The 25,650-nt window shown below is 33.4% G+C and overlaps 1 protein-coding gene across 3 annotated transcripts in view; it reads left to right on the forward strand.

The window, feature by feature from the left end:
- LOC124367467 (telomerase-binding protein EST1A) overlaps positions 1-25,650 on the forward strand; it is a 113,750-nt gene that overhangs the window by 36,875 nt on the left and 51,225 nt on the right. For all 3 annotated transcript variants that reach the window (XM_046824297.1, XM_046824299.1, XM_046824300.1), the window contains 3 exons: positions 6,452-6,667; positions 7,756-7,817; positions 9,214-9,359. In XM_046824297.1, coding sequence (XP_046680253.1) covers positions 6,452-6,667; positions 7,756-7,817; positions 9,214-9,359 — 424 coding nt within the window. The remainder of the gene's footprint in view (positions 1-6,451; positions 6,668-7,755; positions 7,818-9,213; positions 9,360-25,650) is intronic.

The following is a 25,650-nucleotide window of genomic DNA, read 5'->3' on the forward strand; positions in this document are numbered from 1 at the left end:
TGAATTTCTCTTATATCTGGACTGAAATTAATATTTTCATTGTTTGGTATGAAACATTATTACATGAAATTAAAATAATCAGTAAAAAATACATATATGATAGGTACTTAATTTAGACAGTTCAAAAACAATTTTTTCATCCACTGATACAGGCTCTTGAAATAAAACTAGAAATATAGTTTTGTTAATTTTCATTTCAATGCAATTATTATTATTATTACAAAGATTGATTGAAGATTCATGGAGCAATTGGAAAAATCTTAAATTCAGTGCAACGAATAAGCACACACTTTTTTCAGTGTAAATTAGTATTTTGTGATAGGCCTTTCAAAACTAAAGGTTTTTTCTTCAGGCGACTCCAAAAACAAACATTGATAATGGGAACTTTTAAAATGTTATGTGTAATTGTTGGTACATTTTTCTATCTGCCACTGTTCACACCAAAAATAATGTTAGCAATATTTTTAACCAAGGAAATCATGTATATATAGTTTCAACTAAAGGTCTGCTATGGTATAAAAATTCTGATAAATACAACAGTTTGATTTCGAAAATTGAGCCACGTAATAAGCCACAATAAACACTGATAGTTTGCCATTACTACTGGCTTTCTCGGAGTAGGTGACAGAGTAGAAAATGAACAACGTGAGGTGGAGCCAACTGTTGCATAGTCACACATGTAACCAGGATGGCCACACTTATGGAATTCCTGGAAAGTCATAGAAAAATGGGCTCATGGAGAGTCATTGAAATTCAAAAGTCGGTCATGTACAATTTCGCAGTAGCTGTTTTAGGCTGGTTTTCCCACCAGCAGACTGAGCTCATGTTGCTGCCAGCAGCTTAGCGGCGATGCTGAGAAGGCGATGGCCCGTGGCATGGGCGTTCAATTGGTTTGCCTTCTGCCTTGCCCGGCCCGGCGCGCTGAGTACCTCTGCCATACGAGTTGAGCATGTAAGTCGAGCCTTGGGACTGATGTAAACAAACAACATGCGGTTATGCGAGCAGGCTCAGAGTGTATAGACAATTTCTGGAGGAGATATCTCTTAGAAAGCAATGCCTCCAATGAATTTAAAGCTTTAATAAAGAAGATTCTAATTTTAAGTCATGGAAATGCTTTTGTGGAGGAAGGTTTCTTAATTAATAAAGAAATCTTAAATGACAACCTTCTAGAGAGATTGCTTATTTCCCAGTGCCTCGTCTATGAGGGGATCAAGAGAGCTGGTGGAGCAAAAAATATGAACATTGATAAGAAAGATGATCAAGAAAAGTCGCCAGGCCTAGAGCCAGTATCAAGAATACCTCGCAGACCAAAAGAAGGCAAATGTAGTAGCCGCTGATAAGTAGGAGACTAAGAAGAGTATTCAGGCTACTATCAACAACCTTACGCAAAAAAGGGCTATGATAGTAGTGGAAAAACAAGAGGCTGAAGCCCTCTGGCTAGAAATTGAAAATTAAAAAACTCAATTAGAGTTGTAGCTAGTAAAGTTATGCAAGAAATGGCTGCCTTAATTTCTTAATCAGATAAGAATAACCGTACCATTTTAGTGTTTTTTCAAGAACTGTAATTGCCAAAGAATATTGTCTTACCATGCCGACTGTTATTTTAGGTGTTAATAAAAATGTTTCTTAATGATAGAATAAATGTTAAAATGCATTAATTTATTTAACTTTATGTTGAAGTTTTATGATAAATAAACCTTGTAGGAAGTCAAGAAACCCGTTATAAACCTCTGTGAGTGCATGAGTTAAAACTAAGTTTTTTTCTTCCTATGAACGTAATTCTGCAAATGCCTTCTTTTGGAGTTACAAACCGTTGTTAAAGATTGCCAAAATATATTATTTGTACCTATAGTGTGGCCAAACTAGTAATGCCAAACATTGGTCCTCAAAATGGCAGTTAACACATTTGTCTGGTTTGACTATGTCTTACTGTGTCGGAACCGCAACTTCAGTGCCTGAAAGTAAGAGCAGTTTCGCTTACTGTGTGGTTCGTAGCGTAGAGCTGTTGTGTTACGTTACGTTTCTTTGTTTACTGTGTATGTGTATAGTGGTTTATTGTTACGTCATTATATATATTGATTGTGCATTCAAAAATCAGTGTTTGTCGGTTCTCTACTGAGTGCATGTTAGTTACTCAATGTCACACTCTTAAGTTGCTCACTGTCTTTTCCTCTTGCAAAATGGAAAGATCTTTCTCACACAGTAGGTTTTAAAATATTTGTTGTTATTAGTTTATTTTAAAAATTTCTAGTATTTAATGAACAGATTTTTTTTAATGAGGAGCCAAGTTATTCTTCTTTACAAAAGAACTGAACAAAGAAGAGTGAGTGGGACACGTGTATGGATGGTCTTGCCATCTCAAATTTTCAGTACGTGGATTAAGTTGGAGGAATGCTGTTGTATTCTACAACTAATAGTAGGACTTGATTGATAAAGGAGCACTAAAGACCTTGGCTCACATTGAGTTACGTTAGAAGCCATATCCTTTTTAAGAAAAAAAACCGGAGCTGGTTTTGTTCTTACATAAATTTCAATTGAAGTTTCACACAAATTGGTTTGTTTATAGCATTTTCACTTATTCACTTACAGCCTATTTTATATTAAAAGGAGCGTAAGGTCTCTTGGTTCCTAGGACATTAATATAAATTTATCCAACATTCCAGTACGGCATCCTTCTCCCCATATTTTCTGCAAGATTTGAGTTTTTGCCCAGTACCGACATCAAAGTTATCATCTGGCTGAGAAATTCCAAACAGGGTCCATCTCCTAATCTCAAGCTTTTCACAATCCAAAATAATGTGTTGGACAGTCTTCTCATCAGGATCTTCAGTGGTGTGTCTCCAATGTTGAGAGGAATTTCTTGTTTCTAAAAGTCTCTGCTCAGCGTCATCAATAGTTTTTGAACTGGATGTTTGTACCTTTAATGAATTTCTCAGCAAATTTCTCTCCAGAGAAACTCTGCCAATGATGACAGTGTTTATTTCTGAACCATTTTCCATTGGCTTGGTAAACAGATGACATATACAAGAGTCACTCTGAAAGTTTTGAGATATATGAAGAGTTTTTGTGCTAGACATACCAAACATTAGGTGTGTTCAAAGAAATCCTCCTCAGCGTCAGTGCATTGGAAAAAGCCATTGCTGTGGTGCAAAACTAATCCCTTAATTTTCAAGTTGTTAAGATGTTCTGGCAAGCATTGTTCAGTGTACCAACTTGCTGTGATAGTACTTTGTTCCCCAGCTCAATAAACTTCATCAGTCCCATACTCCTGAAGAAAAGATCTTACATTACTTTCTTCACCGATTGTTGTTTCTAGACAATTGTGGGGGGGATGGCTCGTTGTTAAAAACCCGTACGCAACTCTCCTCGAGTTGGAATATCATGAAATGGTACGTGCATCTCATCACCAGGGATAATTTTGGAGCACGTTCAGCTCACCCCTTTTGAGACAAACTGACTTTAAATTCATAGCCTGAATATGCTCTCTTGATAACTCCATGACTTCATGAAATGACCTTTCCGAATAGATGATAAAGTACATTGATGAACTCAGGTTGCTGTCAGGTACTGATAGGCGCTCAAACAAGCAGATAAGAATAAGATTATTGCACTGTGCAATGTCTGCCTTGAAAATTTCCAGAGTGATGCTTGTATATTCCACAGGCTGGTTCAGATTCAAGAGAGTGCTTTTCTAACGTCAGGTGTAGACAATTGTCAGGAAGCTTGACTCTTTAAAAAGTAATTCAGTGTAAATTTGCAATAAACAATATCCATTCCTAACAAAATTTTATAATGTTTGATTTTTTTTTATAAAATGTAGTTAGGTTGTTTATTTTCAAATGAACTTTTAGAGGACTCTGGTAACAATTTTGATTTAACAATTTTATCAACGATTATACTCCCAACACTTTCATGTTACGTAGCTATGGTAGGAAGGGTTGATTCCATTGAATTTAGAGTTTAGCTCCAATTCACCTTCCTTTTATTGCAGCATCTGGTATTGGACACAGACTTCTCCTGGAATCTGGAGTCATGTTTGTCTGAAGAGATCCAAAGAAAGTCGATGACGAAGAAGCTCAAAATGAAATATTTACATTGTTTTGATATCAGAGAGACCTATAAATAGGTGAAGTGGTAGTGTCATTGTCTCATCAGGTACACAACTGAGTGCACTACGATGTGATAGACACGATCTCTAAGCACGGTGGAGCAACCGAGTTTTCTACACGTAACGTAGAAAATGGTGTAGAAAACTTGTTAGGAAAACATGTTCTCTGATATTGAAACGACGTAAATGATTTATTTGAGCTTCTTCGTTGTCGACTTTCTCTGGATCTCTTCAGACGAACATGGCTCCAGATCCCAGGAGTCAAGTCTGAGACAGTGTCAGATATCAGACACTGCAATACAAGGAAGGTGAACTGGAGCTAAACTCAAACTTTACTTTCATGTTGTTATTTTTGGACTTAGAATGAATCCTGGAAGATGTCTTCTTTTAAACATATATAACTAACTCACAGACTCAAAATACTAAAAAAAGAAAAAAATTTTATTATTAGAAAACGCTTGTAACATTTTTATATAGATTAAATATTAAAACTTTATACACTTATCAAATAAACTAAAAAAATGTTTGGATGTATTTATTATTTACTTCTTTAAAACAAGACTTTTGGCTTAATACTTCGACTAAAAAAAGTGTAAAAGTGTTTAATGTTTAACATAATGTGGGGCAGAACTTATGATAATTTCAATATAGCTGGCTCTTAAACAAAGTGATCTATGAAAAAATAACATTTATGTGGTAAAATGGAGGTAAGTTAATTTTTGTGCTGTACATAATTTGTTGCATGAATAAATACTTTATATATATTATTATTATATAATAATATATATACATATATATGTATATATATATATATATATATATATTTACATGTAATTTAGTATACTTTGTGGGCAGTATGAAAAAAAACTTGAATATTGGTTAAAAACAAATAACATTATTTTTTGAATATTTTTACAAAATGGGCAGTTTTACAATGCTGGAAGTTTTAGTAGGTCCTTTACAAACAATTGCTAGGATTGTAAAGGTAGAATTATAAATGTGGATGAAATTTACAATACTTAAATCATAGAGACAATTTGGTTTGATTATCCTAAACAGCACAAGAACATAAATGGGTCCAACACAGATCCCTGGATAGTTCACTGTATTGAATAACCTCCCTGGTATATGATGGCATCATCCCAATCTTAAATTGAATCTTTTGTACTCTTTTATTAAACATACTTTTAGCCCATTACACATATGGTGAGTCCATCCAGAAAATTATTTGCAGTTCTACCTACTATTTTGGCTATGGCTCACCCATCTGGAAGGATGAAAACTTCCTAGATACAGTTAGATCAGTCAAAATTCTGGGGATATACCTAGATAGAAGTCTGTCCTCGGAAAATTGTGTGGCCAAACTTTGTGCTTAAATATCCTCAGACATTCTTTGGCTTTTTATGTTTTTAAAATTGGAAAATGTAAATTCTCTCAAAATAAACTGTAAAATTTAATTTTGTCATACCAAGCAATCCTTTAATAATTCTAATTCAAAATTATTCTTTAAAGCCTTCACATTTTCAATTTACATATGGAACTTGTATATGCTTTATCAAACAAGACCATGTTTTAATATTAGAATCTTTAGACATAAGTATTTTTCCTTTTTCTGTTTTTAAAATCTTGTCCAAATTGAAATTGATATAAAAAAATACGAAGTAAAAATCTCACAAATCTTAAATGAAGAAAAATGTATTTTTTACATGCTACTACTGCAAAATTCCAAGCAAAATTATTCAATCCAAGATATGCATTTGTCAGGCACAAGGGACTAAAATAAGAAAATGTGGCTCCCCAAATTTTAACCCATTATGATTATCAAACAATAAACAATATCATAAACATTGATAGAGAAATAATGTACCGTATTATTGTGTAAAATTAAAAAAAAGTATGAATACTTGTGTAATCGAAACGTACTATGTATGTTATTATAGCATGTATGCTACTTTACGTTTTGTGTATCATTGGATAAAAGTTTTATTTGAAATACTAGGAAGAATTGTAGTAACGTTTAAGTTGGGACAATTGAAACAAGATCGAAGTACAGGATTGCAGAAGGTTGTGCTTTTGTGGATCGAAACAAAAACATATTGCTGTGAGTTTGAATTGCTTGCAGTTTTTGTTGCAATGATATATAACATTCAATTGCGTTGAGGCAGATTTTTCATAATTTGTAGATTGTAATGTGTGTCACTTACAAGGTACAGCAATGGGATAACACCTTTCGTCTCTCTCTCCCTTCTCTCTCACTAGCAAGTGGTATAGAAACCATCTCCATTACAATGTAGTTTTCCGTTTAGTTGTTGCGCTGCGGTGACAAATGGATTGTTGTTACAGTTTGAGCTGATGGAGAAGCAGAAGCAGGAGGAAAGGGAGGCGAGGAACAAGGAGAAGATGAAGGAGAAGGAGTGTACGAGCCGGAGGGGAGTACAGTTGCGGCAGGAGGTCTGGATACATCCAGAGGGCGGCCGAAGGGTACATAGAACCACATCGACCGCTCAGGCTGACTACGACGACTCAGAAGCCGAGCTGGAGGCTCTGTCTCATGTCATTGTAAGTGCATTGGTGATGTTCACCTTGTAGAAGTTTCTATTTAATTCCATGGCTTGTAAATAAAAATGTGGTAAAGTTGTAGGTTTGTTGACTTTCGTTGGATTTATCGATTAATTTATTTGTTTACTAAAAATATCAAGGATTTTAAATAATTTTCTCATGTGGTGACATTTGGAGAAAAATTTAGTAAATAGTAAAATGTTTTGTACTTTTTTTACAAAGTGCCTAAAATATTTTATCCTTTTATCTTCCAAATGTATATTTTGGCTTTCATTTGTTTTCAGTATCTCTATAAAGAAATAGGTATAAGTGTAATTGATTATCAGTCTATGTAGGTTTTAACAAAAGGAATAATTGTTAATGACCTGACTTGGTCTTCTTGAAACTGTGTTTTTGTCCATTTGTTTTTCTGCTTGTTTCTGCATAGAATAGACTCTTGAACTCGTGATAGGTACTAGAGACTTGAAACTGGCATATAGGTTCCTATTTGCCCAAAGAAGAATTGTTGATTTAGAGGTCAAAAGGTCGAAGGTAGTCTGTCTGTTCGATTGCGTTCTACCTTGGTTACATTCTGTCAGATCCTTTATTACTCTGTTGTATTGGTTTATTCTGTACAAAATTTGATAACAAATATAAGTGTTGAAGCTACTTAAATGGAACACATAGTCTGATGGTAAGAATAACCTTTAAATATTCAAAGTCCAATAATACCATTGAGAGATTTCATTGTGTTCTCAATAAATGAAACTGTTATTAAGTGGTACTTAAATGTTGAAAAAAACATTTTTGGAATAAAAACAAATGTATTAGTGTAATTGCGTAGTTTAGTCCAAGCGTCATGCTAGTAAGCTCAAAATATTGGGCATCACGAGAGTCTTGTAAAAATACTAATAGATAGCTCATGATCATCCTATTTCAATTCAATATTGTATTTGAGATAGAGTTAGAATTGTAAAAGAGTTGTATAAAAACAAACATGCTTTTCGGAACATAAAAATAAATCATATAAATGCAGTATCTAGTGATAATTGTAAATTTAATGAAAGGTTTTTAAACTGTTGTAGTAAGAAATTTTATTTATTTTTCAGCTAACGAAGAGATTTTCCATGAGTTTCATTCATGTCCACGGAAAACTCTTCACCAAAGTTGGGTGAGTTTGAAATTTATTTAACATTATTTTATTTAGTTGGTGTCAGTATTTAGTTGGTCATGAGATTGTGTGCGGAAAGTATCCCAACTTCCAGCTAAAATTTTTCCTTTTGAGTGTGTGATTATCTCATATTCATAGAGGGGAGAAATTTTGCGGTTACACTTTGTATTGTCAGCAATCTGCTGCCACCTTCATCACTGCCTCTGTGTGGTGCATAAAGTTTATCAAATAACTTATGTTAGTTTTCGCAAGGAACTTGGCTATTCTTCATGTGAAACTTTTGTTTTGACCCATTGGTGATGAGCCTTTGGAAGTTACACAAATCAAACAATAATGATTTAAGATTCATTGGAGAGTATACTTTAACCTGAAAAACTTTTAATTTTTATTACTAGTTATTTTTTGAGAACATTACTATTAATATTTTGCGAATTTATTGCTAGCAAGTCTAAGGAAAGAAAGTTTTGTAGCAATCGTTGTCACATCATTTGGAATAGGAGCCACGTTTTTTGGATGGGGGAAAACCGCGTATTCAGCAATTAAGTTACCTCTTAATTTAAACATTACTCGTATTCCGATGTGTAACATTTCAAAACAATCCAAATCAGTCCAGGCTGTTTTAGAATGGTTGTCTGGAGCGAGTGCACTATGGCCTATAAGGGAGAATTTTAAGCTATGGACAGGACTTTTCCAAGGCAAATGTAGCTGCAATTCAGTTATGGGAGAATGACTTTTGTTGAATCTCTAATAATTCCTACTGAACATCATTCCTTCTAAACTATGCTATGGCACAAAGTTGCAAGTTAAAACTTGGCATCAGATTTTCATAGAAGCTACCACTGACTGTAGTACAGTGAATAAAGCTCAAAGGCAATTGTTAAAAAGGATAAAGTGTAATTAATGAGCCCTCTTCATGGCCAGTTTAGTGTGGCATGCTATCAAGTAAGTTCTTCTGACAGTCGAATGATTCTACAACGAGAGTGTTGCACAAAAAACTGTATACAGGGAAGTTTTAAGACGATAAACTTATAAATATCAATGATAGACAGATTTATTACATTATCCAGTACACAGTAATAGTAAAATTAATACATAACAAACTAAGTAAAACAAGGTTATGTTTTGACCCTGTGCATGGTTATTCAACCAGTGTAGTCATGCAGGTCTATTGGAGGAGAATACTTTCAAAAGTTTGGGGTTGATGTTACCGCAGAGTGATTGATCTATGAACTATTTTCAATGGCCCTGCTCCAAAATCAAAACCACTCTCAATATTTTCATATACATTCAACTCTTAGAATTTGAGAGAGGTTTTCATATAAAATTTTGTTTTTACTCAGAGTAACGTATTACCAGCTTATAGCTGTGTGTAATGTTGACTGGTGTAATGCTGCAGGATGGAGAGCTTCCAGGGTGCAGCCCTGCAGATGCTGAAGGAGTTCCGGGCGTTGCTGCAGCATTCTCCACTGCCCCTGAACTCCACTCGGCTCCTACAACTCCTTGCTCTCAACATGTTTGCCATAGAGAACACCCAGCTCAAGAGTGAGTTCCAACATCATTTTATCTTTTTTCTTGAATGTTGCATTTTCTCGTGTTAAAGAAATAGTTTTTTCAAATTATTTTCTTTCTACCTATTCATCTTATAAATAAAAATGAATAGCTAAATGTGTTGCTAAGGGCTCATCTCAAGAACAGCTGGAAAAATTCTTTTCTTTCTTTAAAATATGAGATTATCTGAGGAATGTTGGAAAAAGTTTCCCAAAATATTTTGGAGTTCCAGAAATTGATGGTAATATTTATGAATTATAATCCAACTTAACTGACACCAAACAGCTTTTAACACTTACATCTGAAGTTCGGCAATGAAGCAGAAACTTTGGTTTACATTTAAAGTTTTAAAATATCAAATACACATTGCTTGATCAGGAGTAATGCAGATTGAAAAAATAAAGTTAATAACTGATTTTTACTACAGATTGTGCCAGTGACAAATTTATATAATTTAATGCGTTGGAGATAATTTTTATTTAAACACTGTTATAAAAACCACCTTTACACCTTCACTGCGACAAGTCATGTGCCAACTTCAGGACAGCTGGAATAGTAGTGAGTGATGTGCATCCTCCACAGTCAGTGTGTTAATGAACAAAGCTGTGATCGTTTGCAGTCAACTCAAAACTGGTTGGCTTCCCTAACATTGTATATGGCTTTAAGGAAAAATAGAAATGAACACTTAACATGCCTCATTGAACAATTTTTTTCCAGACTATAGTTCAAAAAAGAACTAGACTTCTATAACATATAACGATGGCAATTGTCTGAAATCCTGTTATCCTTTCAAACATTTCTAATCAATAACAAACTGTCAACAAAGAATAGATTTTTATCACGCAAAACCTTTTATGAACGGCTATGTTTAATAATAATGCATGAATTTAATAAGGATTTTTCCCTTATACCAGAAGTTAATGTTTTTTTGACCGCAGTAGACGTACGTCTTAGTCCTAAGTATGTATATGTATTTTCTTCATAAAGACAGAAAGGTAAACTAAAATATGACACTGTAATTATCTTAGACCAAAAGTAGATTACAAGGGCTGAAAGTAGATTTTTTTTTATCAGTGTTGATCTACGAGACCTTCCATAATATGTAACATGTAAATATTTTTGTGATCAGTGAAACAAGTTTAACTCGGGAGTGGTGTTGGAAATATAATTCATTCAAATCATGCTCCTAGATGCGCCAAACCTGATTTGAGACTTATGATTTGTTAGTTACATATTACAGATCTTAAAAGACCTTAAACCCTTTCCCAATCGAATTACTGTGACACAATATGGTTCTGGCGCTACTGGGCTGAATTGATTGGTCCACTCCGCCGCAATAGAACACACTCGTCTTGTAATTATTTCAACAACTCTATTTGAACAAAACTGTTACATATTTTCTATAATGTGGTGGTAGTATTTGAAAAATTATTAAGCCTGTAAGGGAAGCTAAATCAAAATGAATAATCATTTTTTACAAGAAATGTTTGTATAAAAATGAGACTAGATATCTATAAAAATAACTGTAAAAGAACACAACAATATGTTAGTGAAACAGTTGCTACAGGAAGTTATAAATAGGTTTAATAATTCTATAATACCAAAGGAAGGTTGAAGGAATTTTGATTAAAAATGGCTAAATCACGGTCATTGAAGAGAGCAATAAAAAGTTTCATATATTACACCTAGATGAACAGTTAGACATAAAAACATGCAATGAATGAGGACAACAGTACTGTTAATAGATATTTCCATTAGCAGTACCAAAAGTGGCCGTAAGATGGCAGTACAAAGAAGAGAGCAGTTGATCGGTGATGATTGTGCATTAGCGCCAGGCTCCCCGCCATGACTATTCATAGTGATTGTCTGGAAGAGGGTAGCCCTGCAACTGGCAGTTAAAACTGCCTCAAGTTATAGGACTTGGGTGTTTTGCATATGTACTTTCTGTAGTGCACAGAGAATCTTGCACAGAGAAGTGCAGATAATTATGGTGCATAAAACCTCTCATATTATAAAAAACTCATTCCCCAGAAAACTTGTAATTTTATTGGTTGAATTATTATAAGTGATGAGATTGTATCCGAGAAAGACGAATAATATAATATTTAAAATATGAGATGGTCACACCATTCTAAATGTTATCTAACTAGTTTCAGAAAGAGTACAATGTTATATTATGGATGAAAAAGCTGATATAAGTTCACAACTTAAAATAGTACAAAACTGTTATTAAGGTTCACATTTTTCAAACATTTACCAAAAATTGAATTTAAAAAATAAGTGTTGAATTCTTACATCAAATATACAGCATAATACTCACTAAAAAGCGAAAAATAGCTATCAGTTATAACCAATACACAATACCAGTTTTATGAGTAATAAAAACAATCATGATATTATTCTAGAAAAGGAGGCTAAATTTATAAAGGCTTACAAATCACTGATATTTCTTCGTAAAATCACAAATTTATTGATGACAACGGTATGTATGCACTAGTAAACAAATTATACAGTGCACTGATGATAAAGAAACACTTATTTAACTTGTATTACCTTTAACATTGAAACACACATTGAGTGAGATCATATGGCTCAAATAGAAGCCAAATGAAGTTCACACTCATTCTGATTTCAATGGTATATCAATAATAGTAATAGTGGTTAATCTGACTTTTGCACTGTAACACATGTCAAAAGCGAGTACATTTGAGATAGACATATTTTAGTCGCCTGCTACTTACAACAACAAAGATCATAGTTTTGATGAAAGAGATAATAAAAGTATTATAAATGAATTTGCATGAATGCAATGCTTAATTAATTAAAATACAACCAAATACTGATTTTTAACATATTTGTTGCGGGAAATGAGATGATATGCAACCGTAATATAAAAAAAATTTCATTATGTTACTCACTCATAAATGACGTCTGAATGTCCAAAATGTTGAGTGAAGGTGTGAAGGAATGTAAGAACTCTTGTGGACTCCAATTGATGATGTCATTTCCGGTTCTGGCCATTGGTGTCGGTCCTCGTGTCCAGTCCTTACTCAATACTCGATTAGTTTTTTCAGCCCCCGCCCCTACTGGCACCCCTGAATTAGTTTGTTTATTTATTATAATAAAAGAGCCACTCTCCTCTCATTCCCCCCACATTATTCCATTCCCACACAATGTTCAAACATTTCATCATCAGAACTGTCTAAACTTGAATCGAATTCTTCTCCGTTAGAAAGCAGGTATTCAGTGAGTTTAATATCTTCCTCCATTGGAATACAGTTACGTATACAACACAGTCACAATACTATAAACACAACAAACAACACACAGCAGAGAAAATAAACCCAAGATGGTAATCCGAGAACGGTATGTGCGTAAAGAAACAGTGGCTCCAGTACTATATGCGGTATTGTGTACACTGCAAATTTGTCTGGCAATGCAACTAGCTTGTCATTTGTCTCTGAGTTATGTCTGGTAATGCCAAAGTTACCTTGTCAATCTCTACAGTAGAATATAAGAAGTAGGGAAATATGAAGGTTTTGACAACACGTAATACAATGTGCGTAGGAAAAGATACAATTTTAATTAGTGATGATGTCTACTTCAGGTAACAATCACCAATTCTTTAACTTTTTAATTTTGTAGTTGAAATGATTACTTAATGATGGTAATTTAAATATTTTAAAATTTCTTATAGTAAAGAACATATATGTACAGATATGTTTTACCACTGCACCTAGGTTGATTTTACTGACAATCTAATATGGGTAAATAGTTGGATGTGTTTTTGAAGAATTAATTTCTGGTTTCACTTTGTCCATAATGCATGGTTCTTTATTACTTTGTTGATATCTCTACTGTATAATTTTAATGTTCAGTGTCTTAATTAACAGTATATGTTTAAATTGTCTGTGTATACGGTGGACTATAACATGTAGTAACTTCCAAGTATTATTTACTTATAATAAGAAAAGTAAGGTGTTCAAAATAGATCCCTAGAGGATTTCACAAGTTGTCCATCCACGTTGTCAGAGAGCAAATCTGCTCAACACAACCTTCCTTAAAGAAAAGATTCATAAATTTCAATATTTGTTCTGAAATCCTAAATTTTTCTATTTGGATGTGGGAAGAAAATGTTGTATGTTACTTCTTAAGTTCTCTCAACTATCCTTGCTTGAATTTCAGTATGTCTTTTATATATCTTGCCACTGCTTCCCATTTACTTTTGTCTTCTAATGTAGTTGCCACTGTTTTCTGGAATGATTTCCTTTTCTATACTTTCATTTAAACCATCTCTTCTTGGTTGGCGTACATTGTGCTTGAAGAGTATGGCACAGAAACCTTTTGTTTAACCATTATTGGGTTGAATTTGATACTTCTTGTACTAACTAACTTCTGGTTTAATTCTGCATATTTCATAGAAATTTCAGCTGCAGATATGTCTTTTTTCAATATTCAAAATAGTGTCTTGAAATATTTGTAGAATGGCATGTAGAAACCACAAAACAGTTTATTTATAGGATCCTCAAAGAAATTTTTGATATCTTTTGGACAAAAGGTTGAGTACCGGGACAGAAAGTACGGTTTCAATTTATCATAAATTTGAAGTATTCTTTCAATAGTTGGTAGGAAGGTAAAAAAAATCAGGTTGAACTATGAGACAATACCTGTCTTCTACACATAACTTAGCTATGATAGAAAGGGTTTGATTCAGTTGATTTTGAGTTTAGCTCCCATCAGGTACACAATTAGAAAACTAGGTTGCTTCATCATGCTGATCTCTTAAGATGAACATGACTCCAGATTCCAGGAGTCAGGTTTGAGATAGCATCAGATACAAGATGCTGCAATAAAAAGGAAGGTGAACTGTTTATAATAAATCCCTATAAAATCCCAAAAATCTTTCAGCTGAGTGACTCTGACAGTATAAATATAAAAGAATGTTTAAGTCTTTGCTACTGCTTCTATATCAAATGATAACTGATCAACACTATGCTGAACACTGTTATGTACAATAAGTGCTACACAACCAATGCCTAACACTAACAGTTTTCTGTCTAGATTTTCTTGAAGCTTTGTAAAAACATATGTTTTTTCCTTTCTTTGAACACACACATATACTTCGAAACTCTCATCTTCCGATTCAGAGGTGCCTTGTCCCACTAGTGATGTCTTTCAACTCTTTTGTGCCACAAATATTCCTTTTATGTGTTCCCGGGGTTTTTTCCTATGCTTTCCCATGATCCCCTGTACGTTCGTTAGCTTCTTTGGGAGACAGGACGTGCGGGCTGCAAAGGTGTTAACTTTGAATTTCTTAGGTTGGTACATCAAAATGACCAGGGTATTTTGCTTTAATTGACCCAGACAGAGGTTATGGTGGATCTGCTCCCGCCCCAGATCCTACGTTTCTCAGAACATTTTTTTTAAGATTCTGATATGGATGTTTTTCTTTTATCTTGGTTAAGGGTTAAATAAATAATAAATAAATAAACATGCCTTTTATTTCAAGCGATTATCAGATACATCTGTTTTTCATAATAACTCACGTCAACATAATACAATATATTTTAGACACTAAACTTATTTAAAACAGTTAAAAGTACAAAGTTGAAAGTATAAAACGTTCACTCCAGTGAAAAGAGGTGCTTCTTTAGCTGAAGTTTAAAATGGCGACCTTTAAGCAATTTAAGGTCACAAGGGTTGTGTCCAGTTATTGTCGGTCTGTTAAGGGGTGAGATGGTGTGTGTGTTGGGTAGTGGTTCAAGAGAGCCTGAAGCATTGTCATGATGTTGATGTTTCAAGATTTTGCATAAAGGGTTCTTGAGAGCTAGCATAGGGCTAACCCTAGATAGGACAATAGGGTTAAGCGATTCCCAACCAATAGGGTTTGGTTCTCTCTGTTTACAGACTTCCACTTTCTGATCTTATTAATATTGAATTGCTCTTTAACTGATTATCTTGACTCTATTTTGAAATCCCTCTTTAAAGTTGTTATATCTGGTGATTTAAATATTGATATGTGTTCTGAATTATTTTCTGAAAACAAAATTGCTAAACTACTGATTCATCTCATGACTTCTTTTGGGCTTAGAGATATAATAAAATTGTATACCAGTATCTTCTGTAGAAACAGTAAAGTAAGGGGTAGCCCAAGACTCTGTTCTTGGCCCAGTCTTGTGTCTGTTATTCATGAAAAAATTGTCTTATCATGAATACTAGAAAGACAGCATATCTCTAAACTTTAAGATTAGAACTCCTATGAATGGTGCTAGTGGAAGCTTATCCATCCTTTTAAGTGATTCCATAATTAACTCATCACAATCACAAACTTCTTGGTTGTTATTTTGGATTCGAGCCTGAACTTTCACCTTCACATAGACAAGGTTTGTGGCAGATTGTGCAGCAGCATCTTTTTACTGCATAGACTCATCTGTTTGGCTAGTACTGAAATTTTCTTGGTTTACTATTACCCACATCTGTGGGTATACATATACCCACATCTTGCCTGGACTTCCAATTTGGGGCTCTGAAAATACCAGGATACTATACGTCTTCCAGTTATAGAAGAATTGTATTGAGGTTCACAAGGTATCAATCATGGCAGGGGGTTGTTCCGTTCAGACAAAGTACTCACATTCCCAAACCTACTCATCTTTGAGACCTTAGCCTTCATTAAGAAAAACATGCACAATTTTACCTCTGATTCACCTAAGCAATAAAACTTTAGAAAATCCATTTGTTCATCTTTTCCAAAGCACAGAACATCATTTTTAGAGGACCATAATAATTAGAGGACCGGAATAATATAATATTCTGTAATTAAATTATTTAACCGTCCCTTTGAAACTGTAGTAAGTTTAGAGTAAAACTTAAATATTTCCTGATTGAAAATGTAATCTACTATATGAGGGATTACTTGATGTCCAAACAAGATTAACTTAGGTTTAAGCCCTCATCATTTCAACCTTTGTTTTTAGTCATTATAATTATAGTGACCATTGTCCTGCAATTCATTATAAAAAAAAAAAAATAAACAGTTTGACTTTGACTCCCAAATTTTTTACTAGTTTTATCTACACAATATAAGACTAATTAATCCTTAAGCTTGTTTTTCTCTAGTGAAAAAACGTGATCAGTTAAAAGTAAGTCAATCAGTACATGGTTCCTACTTACACACATTTTACACATTTGAGGAGGTGATGGGTACACTGTCTGGTACATTCTTTACCTCGCCCACCTTGCTACCTACTGACTAGATTTTATCTCTCTGTAGCATGCATCTCTATTTCCCTTTCAGCGCCTTCTCATGCTTGAACGCCTGCTTGTAATTTCTTGCCTGATGAACTTTCTAAATGAAATATTTATTTTTAGAGTCTCAGTCAACACCTAGGCAGCACTTTCTAAAACTGTACAATAGGCAGAGACTATCCGCAGGACTGCATACCTTATCTCTGATCTCAGACTCTTTTTGTAGGATGCATTATCCAGTGTTTTCATCCTTGCTGGGGCTGCATGCACATTTGCTATCATGCAGCCTTTTTTTCGTATGTTTGAGTCCATCTAGCTTTAGTACCGGTAAACTTTGTCAATTTCTATAAAATTGAAAACAGTTATATTCATATTCAATATAACAATGCTATGGCTCAGAATAAATAGTTCAGTGTTCACGGTAAGACAATTTTCTTCCAAACACTGATGCAGACAACTAACAACTACCTTGTAAAAAATATTGTATTCCAGAATTTCTCTATTTTTGTGTGACATATTGATAGATGTTTTGTCAGCAAATTTACTTGCTCATATTAAACAAGTGTCATTAACAAATAACAGAAACAAGACTGGGCCAAGAACAGAGCCTTGTAACAACCTTAAGAAGACTAGAAGACATGCCATCAGTTCTTGGGTTGCGGCTGGGCTTAAAAAAAATTTACTACTGCGATTACTTCCCAAGTTTCGGTTGACCACAGAAACATCCATGGTGTATCTGTCTGTACAGCATGGTATACAAATGGGTTGTCAACACCCAAAGAATCAATTCCAAAACATTAACCTATCTGAGTGATAAAGTATTAAACGTCATGAAATTACAGCAGGATCGTTCACTAAGAAACCCCCTTCATTCTTTACTTCTTTACTGAGTAACTGGTAAAACCCGACATACACTTTTTGTTGGGCTCAATGATGTCCCAAATGGCTCTGTTTTTATTCTGGACCCTCGTGATGCATTTAAAAAACTAATCCAGACTTGACAGAGGTCCAGAACTTAGGTCCAGAACATTTTCGCAAAGGTTGTCCAGATCCAAGTTGTTTATTCAGAGAATATATAATGTTAAATTTCTCTTAGAACTGAAGAAAAACCTTCATCGAAAACTGCCTTTGTAGATTTGGTCTCTTTATATTCTACCTTTTTTATAGGAGCAATTATACTAAGATAATTCAAGAAAGTAGAATGGAAAAGTAAAAACTTGGTTTACATCCTGTGTGCTAAAAATATTAGACCACATTTCATTTGCTAACAAATTGTTTAACATACGGATACTGTTTATTGTAATTTGACATTATTGAGTTTGAACCTAGAAATATTACATTGACATCAAGATGGCCGGCGGTAAAAATCAAACGAAGTGTCGTTCGTGCTCTAAAAACGTTACAAAAAGTAAAAAATCTATATTTTTGTTATGGAGTTTGTAAATCGTGGTACCATATAGCTTTGTGTTGATATATCCGACGAAGAATTTACACTCTTCTTGAAGTTATTAGGCAAAGCAGTGTTCGTATGCCAAAAGTGCCGAGAGGTTATGGAGTCAGCAACTTGTACAATCAATAGTGAAGCTGCTTTGGAGGTTAATCACCATAGTACTAATGACGAAAGTTTGACTTGTTCAAGTCAAATTCGAATATTAACCGATGAAATTTTAAGTATTACAAACAATCAGAAGGCTATAAACTTCTGAGCTTGGTAGATTGACTAATGAAAATGAGATGCTTAAAGCAGCTATTAAAAACCAATCGGAAGCCATCACGGATATTGTTATTAAATTTGGACAATAAGGACTCTTATGCAAATAAATTAAAGAATAATTTAACTAGTGGCAATTTTGTAAGTAAAGACTTATCTGAACTATGCCTAGTTCCTGGAAAACATAGTCAGCCTGTATCCATAACTAAACCTAGGACTGATGCAGTTGGAGATGTAGGGCATAGTTTGAATTGTAATTATAATAAGAATACAATTTACTGATGGGCTAGTTGATTTAACTAGTACACCTAAGTTAAGCTCTGCGTTAGCTTATAAGGAGGAAGATGGTGAGTGGCTAGAAGTTAACAGTAGGTCAAATAGGAGGTCTAGGCCTAGTACAAATGTTACTGGGTCTATTCAGGTTAAACCTAATTCAGGCAGCAGAGGCCAAACTATATCAGATAAAACTAGAAATGGGGTCTAATGGTAAAAAAAAATTTATCACTGGCACAGCGGCCGATGATAATTTATCCGTAGCATAGAAGAAACTTTTTCTATTTGTATCTAGGCTACGTCCCACATATTGAATCTAAAGACTTAGAGAAATATATTAAAGATAAGAAGGAAGCTGACTATATTGTAGAAAAATTAACTTTCAAAGTTTCCTCAAGAATATAGTTCATTTAAAGTTGGAGTACCAAGTAGCCTCTATAATGAAATCTATCATTCAAGTTTTTGGCCTAAAAATATTTATGTTACTAAGTTTCTAACCAAGAGGCGACACAGGCTGAATCTTTAAACGAGCAGCTAATGATACCATTAGAAAGGACATAGGCCTAAGCCCCGGACATGGTCAACATGACTGATTTGGAATGTTTGAACTTGCCTAACTTAAAAATGTTTTATATTAATATTCAAGGTTTGCATAAAAAAGTTGAACAGCTTGAAGAGATTTTAAAATCTGATAATTTTAATATTGTGTGCCTCAGTGAACATTGGTTACGGGATAATGAAGTGACTTATAATGTACACCCGATGACTATTTGGTTGGTAGTGCATACTGCCGTGTGACACATATAAGAGGAGGAGTAAGTATACTTTTTATCTAATAAATTTGTCACTGAGAAATTGAACGTAAATAAATTTTGTGAAGAATTACATTTTGAGGTGTGTGCTATCAGGCTGATTGAATTAAATGTCATTATTATTTCTCTGTACCGTTCCCCTGAGGGTAAAGTAAATGTCTTTCTGGACAAGTTAGATCAACTTCTGAGATTTTTAATCAGACTTAGGCCTAAATGTAAAGTAATAATTTGTGGAGATATTAATGCTGACTTGATATCCGAAACACCTCAAAACCTAGTGTAAATGACTTTTTGAACTGTCTCTGGCAATATAATTGTTTTGTGTAAATAATTTTGCCTACTCGTGGGAGAAGCCTGTTTGGACAATGTTATTACTGACCTCTGCCCTAAAAATTACGAGCTGCATATTTTTGAACCTTTGTTGTCCAGATCATAAGGCTATTCAAATTATGGTTTGGTTGGCGGAGAATAGGCCTATCAATAAGAAGACTGATGGCCCCGGTAAAATAAATTCAAGTAGGCCTTCGATTTCAATTTGCAAGAAGGTATACAACTGTGAACCTGGAGGGTTTAAATACTGTTTAAGTAAGGTAGACTGGAATTTTATTGCTCCTCAGAATTGTAACTTAACAGCAGAAGAAACTTTTGATTTGTTTTATAATACATTTTTAGAAATTTTTAATCAATGCCATCCAATGCAAGAGATAAAGATTAATAAACCTAATAATAGAACTAAAAAGCAAAATTTAAATTGGTATACCCCAGAGCTATAGAACATGAAAAAGCAAATTTTGTGTTGTCATGACATTTTAATAGAACGAATAATGATAATTTACTCAACTTGCTGAGAACTCTTAGAAAGGCGCTATAGACTGGCTATTAAAGAAGCAAAGAGACAGAGTAATGAAGATTACATAGAAAATTCAGTCAATAAATGTAGAGCAGCATGGACAATCATTAACAAGGCATCGGGGAAGGAAACCCTACGCAGTCGGTCCAGTAATATTCTGCCTGATGAATTCAACTCACACTGTGTGACAGCTATTGAAGAGATCAGTGCCAAAGTGAAAAGTTTCTGTGAATAGTGCAAATCAATGTCTTAATAAGTTATTGCCTCCATTTGAGGAGTGTGTTTTTTTGTCCTGTCACTGTAGATGATGTTCGTAAAATTGTTTTATCTCTAAAAAAATTCCCATTCTAAAGATGTGTATGGATTGAGTAGTATTTAATTAAGGCTGTTATTGATTATATAATTGAGCCTTTGACATATTCTATTAATTGTTGTGTATTGGAAGGGATTTTTCCAACATGTTTAAAATGTTCAAAAGTTGTACCTGTGTATAAAAATGGCTCACTTGATTTGTCCGAATAATTATAGGCCTATCTCATGTGTACCAATCTTGTCTAAGGTAATTGAGAAATTACTTAAACATCAAATATGTATTCATTTTGAAAATCTCAAATTATTTAGTTCTAGTCAATTTGGTTACCGCACTGATTGTTCAACGGTTAAAGCTGTAAATACTCTTGTAAATAATGTTCTCTTAGCTTTGGAAAATAATTGTTGTGCTCAGATCACACTTTGTGATCTGAGCAAAGCATTTGATTGTGTTAGACCTGATATACTGGTGAACAAATTGGAATTCTATGGGTTTCGTGCAAAGAATTTGAACATGTTAAGGTCCTATCTTGCAAATCGCAAACAGGTTGTTATAGGTTAATGGAGCTTATTCCCAAGTGGCTGATTATAAATATAGGTGTGCCACAGGGATCTGTGTTGGGTCCTGTTTTGTTTATTATATTTATTAATGATTTAAAGTTTTAATGTCTCTAGTTTTACTACTATATATGCTGATGATACCACTTTGTTAAATAGTCACACAAATTTGCTTTACTTAAACAACTTGGTAGAGACTACAATGAATGAAACTGTTAACTGGTTTAATGTAAATGGTCTCTATTTAACGCAGAAAAACAAAACAAATGTTAATAACTCTTAAGAATATTAATAGGCCTATATTTGAATCTGAAGTTTTTGTTAAGTTTATTGGGGATAATAGTGGACAACAGGCTATCTTGGAAACAACACATTGATTATGTATGCAACAGATTATCTAGGGTTATTTACTTATTGTGTAATTAAAAAAAAATAGTATCACAAAGGTATATAAAAATGGCCTACTTTGCATTTTTTGAAAGTATTATTAGATATGTTTAATAATTTGGGGTAATGGTACAGGCATTGATCTGGTGCTAGTAATCCAAAAGAAGGCTGTGAGAATTTTAGCGGATGCACCTGTGTTAGATCATTGTAAACCTTTGTTTGTAAATATTGGTGTTTTAACTGTTATAAAATCTGTATATTTATGAGGTATTAGTAGATGTAAGAAAAAAGTCACACACATGGTTTTGAAAAGAAATGATGTTCATCACTATAATACAAGAAATAAAAGATAAGTTAAATGTAGATAGAGCTAGATTAGGTAAAACCATGAATTACCATACAACCTTAGGCATTAAAATGTTCAATTTGTTACCTTATGCTGTTCAAACTTTACCATGTCAAGTTTTTAATAATAAATTGTATTCTTGGCTAAAAAAATAGACCTTTCTATAATATTAATGAATATTTTAGCTGTGAGATCGTTCATAAGGATTTTTAACTTTAGATTAGGCTAGTAATTTAAGCCTTAATATTTGACGAAGCCTATTGTAATTTTATTGAAAATTATTAATGGCCAATAAATTGTCTATTAAATTTGTCATGAGAGACACATTGACCGTAAGCTCTCCAACTTGGACATTGATTAGTGACTAGACCCATTGAACTCCATGGTATGCGATGTTATTGTATATCTAAGTCCAAAAGAAGTCATGAGATGGTCAATGAGAATCCATTGGGGAAGACAGACGAGCTGGTTTCGTACCAAGCGGTCTGGGATTAATGCTGAGCGACAAGCTGGTCTCGTCGTATTTGTTTAGCCATTCTTTATTGTTAAGGGCGGCTCTAGTTCTGGAAATACACACTAGGTAACGTTGTTGTGGTCTTCACTGATTCTTTTACTTATGCATACTAAATGCATTTCATTTTGTTTTGTTACTGGCAGCACTGAATTGATCATTTGTTTGTTCGAGTGTTTTGTCATTGTTTTCGATTGTCAGCTACTACATGCGAGGTTAGGTGTGTTAGAAAAAATATATACATGCTTAGGATTGATATACCTACTTCAGTCCAATGCATCTTAAATTCTGCTTAAATTCACTTCCGGTATAATGTATTCACAGTGTGGCAATTGAGTTGGCTTTATTGCTCTGATCAAGAAAATATATACATATATTATGTAGCTCTCGGAAACCTACTTTGGTCAAAATGCATCTACTTCCAGCCCTTTTAATGAATTTTAGTTTGATATTTCCAGTGCCATAGTTGAAATTTTTTTAAAAGAAAGATTTTCTACAAACGTTTAAAATATTTATTAAACTTTCACCATCTATTAATAATAATAGCCAATAAATTAAACAACTTACATAGACACAAAAAGTTATAATTATTATTTTAATTAAATTTGAATTAAAACTGCAAAGACATGATAAGTTATCTGGTTTTTATGAAATTTAACAAGTCTTAATCTACAATAAATCCAAATTCTTTGCATGTAACCCATTGAGGAAGTATTTATTGAGGCCTCTGCAGGACCGGTAGCAGTATTTATATTAGGCAAAAATGTAAGGCTTTGGTTAAAGCTTTCTAAATTAAATCCATGAAAGATAGAGAGAAATAATTATTTTACCACTGTCTTTACAGTAAAATCTTCATTTAATATACTAAAAAATATATTGTATAATTGTGTGAATAAAATAAATTGCTAACTTTTTAAATATTTGTATAGAAATATTTGAAAACAAACATTTTTGTTATTTTTTAATTACTTTCTAACTAATTTTAACATACTTTACCTAACATATGAATTTTTTTATATGAAGAAACATTGTCATGAATATATTTAATATATAATAAGCTGAAAAGTAAAAAAGGAAAATATTATGAGTAATGCTTTTTATGATTTTGCTGGACATGTTTATTATTAAAACTTCTTGTTTTGTAGGAAATTTAGATATTTGTATTCACTCTAAATAAAATTACTTTACAAATAACAATATATATATATATTGTACAATTGTAAAATAATCCGCATAACCTTCATCTTGACATTCAAGTTTTTCACACAAACGGTTTTTGAGCACAGAAAATATTTACGTTTTCCGTGCTTCCAATCACTGTCATTGACATCATAATTGCATTTGTAATGTCTATCTAATAACAAAGCAACAACAGAATTTCACATTTTTTTACAACCGTTTCGGTTAATCTCTAATCTAAACAAAAACAAACAACACTCCTAACCTCGCATGTGGTACCTGTCAATGGAAAAAAATGACAAAGCACTCAAACAAAACAGTTAATCAATTCAGCGCTGCCATTAAGAAAACAAAGTGAAAGGCATTTAGTATGCATAAGTAAAAGAATCAGTGTAGACCACAACAACGGTACCTAGTGGGTATTTTCAGAACTAGAACCACCCATAACAGTAACGAATGGCGAAACAAAGACAATGAGACCAGCTTGGCTGTCTATCACTATGGGTTAAAATATATTTTTAACTGTACCTTTTTAACCCTACTAACTCTAAAACTCCTAATAGATAGTTTTGGGTTTGTTGAAATTTTATTTATAATTATAATCTTTAAAAAATTAAAAAAACTACTAATTTAAAATAGTTTGTAACTTATTGAGCCTTTAAACAATCATATTAATTGCAATACGCTTGAATTCCAGTGAGTTTTTGGTCTGAAAAACAAGTTATTATATCTTTATCATTTATACCAATTATTATAGACAGTGAAACGTTTAAAATCTGCATCAGTCATAACTGCATAAAAATTGTTTTAAAAAACATATTGACAAAGGTTTATTCCAAACATAAGCTCAGTTTGGTCTTGTTAGAGTAAATCAGATTAAATGTAGTTGGTTGTACAAGATGAAGGAAGTACATACTGTTCATACTTTTCAACCTGAAGAAGCAAAGTATTTCTAAAACCAATCAATGTTTGGTAATTATCTTGCCAAGTTTAAACTTGACAACAATTTGTATGTCATAAATCAAGTATATCCTGAAAGTCCAAAAGTGATTGTTTGGTAAATATAAAATAATTTATAGGTAAAAAATAAGGATGAACAGCATAGCATAACATATTTCATTTAAATTAAAGTAAATCAAAAACTCTCTGTCTCTTCTGTCTCTGTCTGTTTGTCTGTCTATTCATCTGTATTTCTTCTGCAGAATATTTAGAAAAGAAGTGAGCTATATACTTGAAATTTCACATAAATATCCACATCTATATGAAGTTTATAGCTTTGAATTTTTATTATACTCTCATACTCTCAATTTAGTTTTAGAACTGAAAAACTTTCAGTGACATTTACTTTGTTCAAGAATGGTTTTTACACAATTTCAGCCGTTACTTCTAACATTAGCAAATAGTCCTAATTGCACATACTTCCTCCATTGTCAAATATTTTCAGTTGTAAAACTAATAACAATATAAATTCATTGGTGCAAAATCAAGTAATTATATGGTTACAAAAGTGTTGAGAAAAATGTAAATAAAAATGATCTTATTTAGGTTTTAGTGTTTGTTTATACTGAATAATTTAAATAAAGTATTTTGAATGAAATATTATAGGACAGCACATTTTTAAATATATTAATATTAATAAGTTATTGTTAAAACAAAGGAAAGTAATAATAAGAATCAAAAGTCTTTCATATGCTTTTCCTTCCATGGTTAGTATTGCCTTGAGTTTTGTAACACTTGACGGAATAGCAGAGGAAATAATTGAATCCAGGAATAATGGGCAGTGGATGGTGGATTGAGGTAAAAACTGCAAGAGGCAGTGGCAAGGCCGAGGTGGGGGCGTTGACCTCTGTGCGGCCTTGGACGACCTTGGAGGCCGACGACCCCCGCCACATTAATATCAATCTGGCAGCGTTTCGGCCTCTCACAATATTATCTGTGGCCATCGCATAGCGCTGTTTACTACGCATATAAATAAACGCCTCCTGGTTATCGGAATATGGACGATAACGCCGATAGCCATCTGGGGCCCGCCCCACTCACTCACCTGCTCACGTGTGGGCCTGCCGCTCTGCCGCCTCCGACCTTGTGGGGGTGTGGCGGA

This window comes from Homalodisca vitripennis, chromosome 8 (genome assembly GCF_021130785.1).
Source record: "Homalodisca vitripennis isolate AUS2020 chromosome 8, UT_GWSS_2.1, whole genome shotgun sequence".
Taxonomy (NCBI): Eukaryota; Metazoa; Arthropoda; class Insecta; order Hemiptera; family Cicadellidae; genus Homalodisca; species Homalodisca vitripennis.